General features: G+C 58.9%; 1 protein-coding gene across 1 annotated transcript; it reads right to left on the bottom strand.

The window, feature by feature from the left end:
- Positions 1-15: 15 nt before the first annotated feature.
- LOC113940933 lies at positions 16-6,027 on the bottom strand (the record flags this gene model as incomplete). Its single annotated transcript, XM_027632084.1, has 16 exons — positions 5,385-6,027; positions 5,080-5,144; positions 4,510-4,965; positions 4,114-4,252; positions 3,809-3,873; positions 3,573-3,719; positions 3,255-3,403; positions 2,848-2,995; positions 2,422-2,609; positions 2,192-2,329; positions 1,796-1,910; positions 1,488-1,625; positions 1,057-1,233; positions 779-934; positions 522-623; positions 16-130 (listed from the first exon to the last, which is right to left on the bottom strand). Coding segments are annotated over exons 1-16 (2,422 nt in total), but the record flags the coding sequence as incomplete, so codon positions are not given.
- Positions 6,028-6,720: the final 693 nt, after the last annotated feature.

Below are 6,720 nucleotides of genomic sequence, written 5' to 3'. Positions count from 1 at the left end.
GGGGCAGGGAGGGACCTTGTGGCTCACCAATGAACTTGATGGCTGCCTCTCGCACGGGCTCCTGTGGGCTCTCCAGGTATGGCAGGGCCTGGTGCAGATGCTCAGCCACTCTTCTCTTGTCCTTTTCCAGCTGGAGAGAGCACCGGGACACAGTGGGAAGGGTTGGCTGGGGCTCTGCCCCTTGGCCGGGTGTTGCCTGCGCCCAGCACTGGCCTCTCCTGCCTGCACAGCCCTGAGGCCTGGGCAGGAGCTGCTGGGGCCAGCTTTGGAGGGAGCAGAGGGCTAGCAGCTGTGGGACCACCCTACCCCACAGCCCAGCTGGGCTGAGGCTCGATGGCAGCCTGGCTCAGGGGCAGAGGAGCCTCCAGAGGAACCACACACCTCAGGGAAGGCAGCAGCGTGTGGGGTGCAGGCTGCTGTGCTGCAGCAGTGGGCAGGAGCACAGTGCCAGCCGCACACTCTGGACATTGAGGACTGGGGGCTGCTCAAGCCTGGGGCAGGGATGTTGAGGCCATCCTTACCAGGCACTCGCCGAACCTCCACGGTTGCTTCTTCTTGACCAGCTGCTCTAGATCCCTTCTCTTCAGGAACCTGAGTGCATGAATCAGCACTTCCCCAGAGGCCTGCAGAGCAACAGGGAGCAGGACATGGCACTGCAGCCCAGGGCACAGGACCCGTGTCCCTGGACCAAGGCCAAGAGGAGGCTGGAGCCTTCAAGGTGCCAGGGCAGGAGGCAGCCCAGCCCCCTCCCCGACATCAGAACCTAGAAAGTCCTCACCTCTGCCACACGCTGGTTCTCATCATGCCAGTAGAAGAAGAGTGGGAGCAGGCTCTGCATCACATGTGTCTTCAGGGATTGTTTTCCCTCATCCACTCCCAACTCCATCACCTTTCGGAAGAGGTGAATGGAGAGCAGCTGCGTGTGGATGTTGTCCTGATGGAAATTAAGAGGAAAAGACCTCAGCTCCAGGCCTGCTGGGGCACAAGCCTGCAAGTCCACAGGCCACAGTTTCCTGGCAGCACCCAGCACCTGTGTTGGGGGGCACAGAGCCTTACATTGCCAAAGAGTGGCTGGAGCACCTCAGCCAGCTGCAGGGCAGTGGGGGTGGAGATTCGGATGTCTCTGTCCTGGATTTCATTGATGAATACAGAGAGGGCCATCCCGACCAGCTCTCTGTCTGCATCTCCCAGTACGTCCAAGAGGCTTTGTGTCAGGCTCTGCATGCCATCAGCCTGTGTGGAACACGATGCTGTGCTGTGAAGCCATGAACGGCTGCACCCCCAACCCCTCTCCGATGGGGCAGCCCCACGTGCTGCTGCGGGGCCCAGAGGCCCAAGGCCTGTCCCAAGGGACTTGGGCAGCTGAGCAGGGAGGCAGCAGAGCTGGGAGCAGTTGCCACAGCTCTTGAAGCCCAGCCAAGCCCAAGCAACTGCACTCCCCAGTCCCAGGATTCCACCACGGCTTCAGCCAACTGCCCCCTCCTCACCATCACAGGATCCTTGCTTAGCACCACGAGGCCTCTGAGTGCCAGGCGACGTCTCTCTTTGCATTCGCTCCGTAGGTGCCTTGAAAAGAGCTGCAGGATGCTTTCACCGCATTCAGTCACGTCCAGGTAGACCAGGACCTGAAAGGCACGGAGTAGTGACAAGGTGCCCAGCCAGCAGGAGCTCAGACCCGCACAAGGCTGGGCCCAGGCAGCAGCACAGGGCACAGCACCGTCCTGGGCAGCTGCAGCTGCGAGAGGGCAGAGAGATGGAGGCAGGTCAGCAAGGCAGCGCTTGCCATCAGGCTCACCTCCACAAGGAACGCCATAGCAGGAAGCTCCCAGCGTGGCTTCTCCCTGTTGAGCAGCCCCAGCAGGCAGAGGGCAACCGGGGAACACAAGGGGCTCGAGGCACGGCGCATCTCCCTGGCAGGGGGAAATAGGCACCATCAACCCTGAGCTGGCTGGGCAAACCTCTCCTGGGACTCACTGACACAATCCTGGTCTTTCCCCAGCACCCTGGCAGGGGACGAGGGCACTCTGGGACGAGGACTCCTCCTGTGCAACCGCCTCTCCCAGCCTTTACCACTCTGCTCGGCCATCCCTCAGTAACAAGGCCCTCTGGCCCTCAACCACGGGCACTGTGTGGGGTGCCCCGTGCAGAGGGCAGAAATGACAGGGGCAGCGGGGACAAGGGGGTCTCTCACCTGGCCAGCAAACCCATTGCATAGTGGTGGGTGTCAGAGTTGAGGAGCGTGTCCCAGCCACGCTTCCGTTCCATTGCCATCACAATATTTTCAAACTGCAGACGGCAGAGTAGGGTCTTCATAGTCAGCACTGCAAACCTGTGTGCAGAGCAAAGCCCAGGTCATGCTGGGAGCCCTGACCCAGCCCTGAGGGCACAGGAGGGAGGGAGGGGAGGACTGGGATGGAGCACCTGTTAGGGTTCCTGGCAAGGCGGTGTTCCTCCCAGCATCTCCTCCAGAAGGTGTCAACCTCTTCTGGCATCTGCTCTGTGCTGATGAAGACTTGGAAGAGCAGATCCACAAGGAGACGGGGGGAATATACCATCAATGCCTCTGGGCACTGGATCATCTGGAGAATTTCCCAAACCACTCTGGTTGCCTACAAAAGACAAACCATCCGGCCACAGCACTCAGTGCCCAGACATCCATGTGGCAGGGCTTGAGCGTGGGAGGCAGAGGCCAGGGGAGACTCAGGGGGAGCCCCTGGCCTGGTGCCCCTGAACCTACCCCTAGTCCAGGTTTCCAGCCTGGTGCATGAGGCAGGGAGATGCCATGGTGGGGGAGGATAGAGGGCTATTAGAGAGGCAACCTGGGGTTGAACAAAGGTAGAAACTCACAGCCAGGGCAAAGATGTCCTTGTTGTTCTCATCGGAGGTGGACACGCTGTGCTGTGGCCAGTCCTCCATCACACAGAGCAGTGTTGGCAGCACCCTCACCACTGTTGTTTCAGACAAGGCTATGGTCCTCCACATGATTGCAGCAGCTCTGTGGGGTCAGATCTCTGTGTCAGGGGAGTCTGAGCCACTGTGCTGTGACCTGGGCAGCTGCAGGAGCCCAGGTGACAGAGCCATGGTGCCTTGAGGAGCAGGGAGGGAGCATGGCAGCAGGACTGGGGGCTGAGGTGCCAGGGCTGGGAAACACAAGGGCCAGAGCATCCTGGAACTCTCTGTCTGTCTGGCAGAGCATGTGGGACAGGTCTAAAGGCTGGTGAGCCCTGAGCCCTGAAGGCACATGGACCCCATACCTGTCACATGATGGGGCACAGCGCAGGAGGGTCAGTGCGACATCAGCAGGGTATGTATCGGTCAGCCTCAGTATGTCCATGAACAGTCTGTTCTCTGGGAACATGTTGGCTGTGAGTCTCTGATGCATGTTCTTCATGAAGGCCTGCACCTGGAGGGGGCACGGGGGGAGAGTTGGAGAGCTGCCAGAGTGAGCAACTTGCCCAGCTTCTCCCAAGAAGTGCTTCCCTTCCCACCACACTGTGCTGGCCTCAAAGGCTGAGGGGGCCCAGCAGACCCAGCTTTAGTGTCCACACGACCCTTTGCCTCAGGCTGCTTACTTTTACAGAGACAACTCTCTCCCCAGAAGAGTCCAGACCAGGAGCATCAACCAGGCTCTGATTGGGTGTGGTGTCAGTGTTTGCCATGCGCTCATTTGGCCTGATGCTGACATCAGCCTTCGCAGTGCCACTGAAGTCCTTAAACATCTGCGGAAGAAAGCAAGGCAGGGAAGAGAGGGATGTTTGAGTGCTCCAATGGTGGTACCCGCTGAGCAGGTGGGGATGGCTGATGGTACCTGGCCTATAAAGCACCAGCAGCCATGGGCAGGGTCCTGCTCTTCTGTCCTATCTCGGCCTGGATCTGGCAAAGAACGAGCGTGGTCAGAACTGAGGGGCTGCGGGACAGGCCGAAGAACACAGGCCAGCTCTGCGCTCCACAGGCAGGGCCAACCCCAGGATGCCCAGTGCATGGAGCATGGCCACTGGTGGATCAGCCCTGGCCCCTCTTCCCCCTTCCCTTTCTCTAGCCATGTCTACAGCGGACGGGAAGAGGCCCATCTGGCTGCAGCCACCAGCCCTGTGGCCCAGCTCTGCCACTCACCCTCCTGCAGGGGCTGGGACTGCTCCACCTCTTTAGGCTGCTGTGCTAGAGCAGCCCCAGGGCCCTCCTTCTTCCTCCTGAACAGCCTACACAGGCTTAGGCTTCTCTCTACCATCCCACAGTCGGGCCTTGAGGGCACCTGCAAGAGAGACACTTCAGGAAAGCTGTGGGTCACCAAGTGCCGTGGACTGGCCACATGGGCACCTGAAAAGCTCCTGGTCACCAAGTCCCATAGTCTGGACTGAAGGGGAAATGGGGGACAGTGGGAGAATTGCCAAAGCAAGCAAACTGCCAGGCTTCCCCCAGAAATGCTTCCCTTCCCGCCACACTGTGCTGGCCTCAAAGGCTGAGAGGGCCCAGGGGAGGTGGCTTGAGCCCTGGACACAGGCTGCTTACTTGCTTTGAACTGGAGTCACCATTCTCCTCAAAAAAATCCCAATTGGGAGAATCAATCATTCTGTCACTGGGCGTGGGGTCAGTGTCTGTGATGCCTTCAGTTGTTGCAGTGCCGGCCTCCGCAGTGAGATCAGGCAATGCAGTGTCAGAGTTTGTCGGATCATCGGTCAACGTGATGTCAGAGATTGCCATGCGATCAATCGATGGGCTGTAAGCGTCTGTCGTATCATCAGTCAAAGAAGTGTCAGACTTCATTCTTTGATCAATCGGTGTAGTGTCAGAGTTTCTTGTGTGATCATTCAACACGGGGTCAGACTTCGTTGTGTGATCAGTTGGTGCAGTGCCGACACAAGGCTTTGCCGTCAACTTGGTGAGCCTTGTGTCAGGCTGTGCCATGACCTCAGTTGGTGAGGTCCTGGTCTTTCTATGCTGAATGCCCATGAATTTCAGAAAGGCCTGCAGGAGAATGAATGGCAGGGAAGAAAAGGACGTGCCATAGAGAGCTCTGATAGCGGTTCCAGGCTGAGCAGTGACAGCAGGCCCAGTCCAGGTGGCGATGGCTGCAGGTACCTGATCAGCTCTGCGGAAGTGACCACGGGCGCGGTCCTGCTCCTGTGTCTGGTCCTGGCCTGGATCTGGCAAAGAGTGAGCACAGTCAGAACTGAGGGGCTGTGGGACAGGCCGAAGAACACAGGCCAGCTCTGCGCTCCACAGGCACGGCCAGCCCCGGGATGCCCAGTGCATGGAGCATGACCACTGGCAGATCAGCCTTGGGCCCTCTTCTCCCCTCCCTTTCCCTGGCCATGTCCACAGGGGATGGCAAGAGGCCCATCTGGCTGCAGCCACCAGCCCTGTGGCCCAGCTTTGCCACTCACCCTCCTGCAGGGGATGCAACTGCTCCATCTCCTCAGGCTGCTGTGCAGGGGAAGTCTCAGGGCCTTCCTTCTTCTTCTTCTTCATCCGAAAGGACCTGAGCAGGCTCAGGCATCTTCCTGCCATCCCGCAGTCTGGCCTGGAGGGCACCTGCAAGAGAGAGAAACCTCGGAAGATCTCCGGGTCACCAAGTCCAGCAGGCTGCCCTCGAGGCCACCTACCACAGGGATTGGAGACTCCAGAAAATTTCCAGGTCACCAATCCCTGCAGTCTGGCCTCGAGGGCACCTGAAAGAGAGAAAAACCTAAGAAACGCTATGGGTTATCAAGTCCTGCAGTCTGGCCTCGAAGACATCTGAAAGACAGAAAAGCCTAGCAAATGCTAGAGATTAGCAAGTCCTGCAGTGCGGCCTCAAGGGGACCTGCCGCAGGGATTGGGGACACCTCGCAAAAGCTCCGTGTCACCAAGTCCCACGGTCTGGCCTCAAGGACGCTTGCAGCACAGAAAAACCTCCAAAATGCTCCAGATCAGCAGGGAAAGAGTTGGCTGCACGGGGGCTCCGCACAGCACCACTCTGTCCCGTCTGTCCTGTCGCACACCCCAAGGAGCACTGAGGCGTGGCCACCTTACCACCAGTACTATGTCATCATGTGTCACAAAGGGCCCTGTGACACCCTACCCCGTGCCATGGGGCCTCCCCCAGCCCGACCAACTTGCCCAAGGTCAGAAGGGGTCTGTTCTCCAAACTATCTAAGACAGCTGGTCATGAACTTTAGGCACAACTCAAAAACTAAGCAAACCTTCCCCTGCTGTGCTTGCCCACGGCAGTAGAAGGAGCCCCCTCAGCTGCCAACGCAGATGCAGCAAGAAGGGCACAGGGCCTCCGCACAAACTGGCACAAGCTCCTTGAGAGAAGTGCCGGCTGGTGGCCCTCCCAAACACAGGGCTGTGACACAGAGAAGGAAAGTGGTGGTAAGGGCACCATTGCTGCTCCCACCCCATTGCCCAGGGCTGCAGCAAAATCAGCAACTCTGGCAAGTCCTCGCCCAAGGAGACCTACCACTGCCCTGAGTCCTGGCAGGGCTGGTACCCCTCTCCTGCCCCACACAGCTGTGTCCCCGGGGGACTTCTCTGCCAGAGGGCAGCCAAAGGCAATGGGTACTGATGTCTGTGCTCTTGCAGGGAGCTGTTGGGAGCGGCAGCTGGAGCAATTGGTGGCCGTGCTCGGCAGTTGTCAGAAGGGAGAAGCAGTTTCTCCTGCAGGAATGACTTTTGCATGGAAGTGATGACCTGCAGCACCAAACCACCCTCAGTTGATGAGTTTCACAGGAAGATTAG

Source organism: Corapipo altera, unplaced genomic scaffold, assembly GCF_003945725.1.
Source record: "Corapipo altera isolate COAL_440 unplaced genomic scaffold, ASM394572v1 58211, whole genome shotgun sequence".
Taxonomy (NCBI): domain Eukaryota; kingdom Metazoa; phylum Chordata; class Aves; order Passeriformes; family Pipridae; genus Corapipo; species Corapipo altera.
This window is presented reverse-complemented; position numbering and strand designations above follow the sequence as displayed.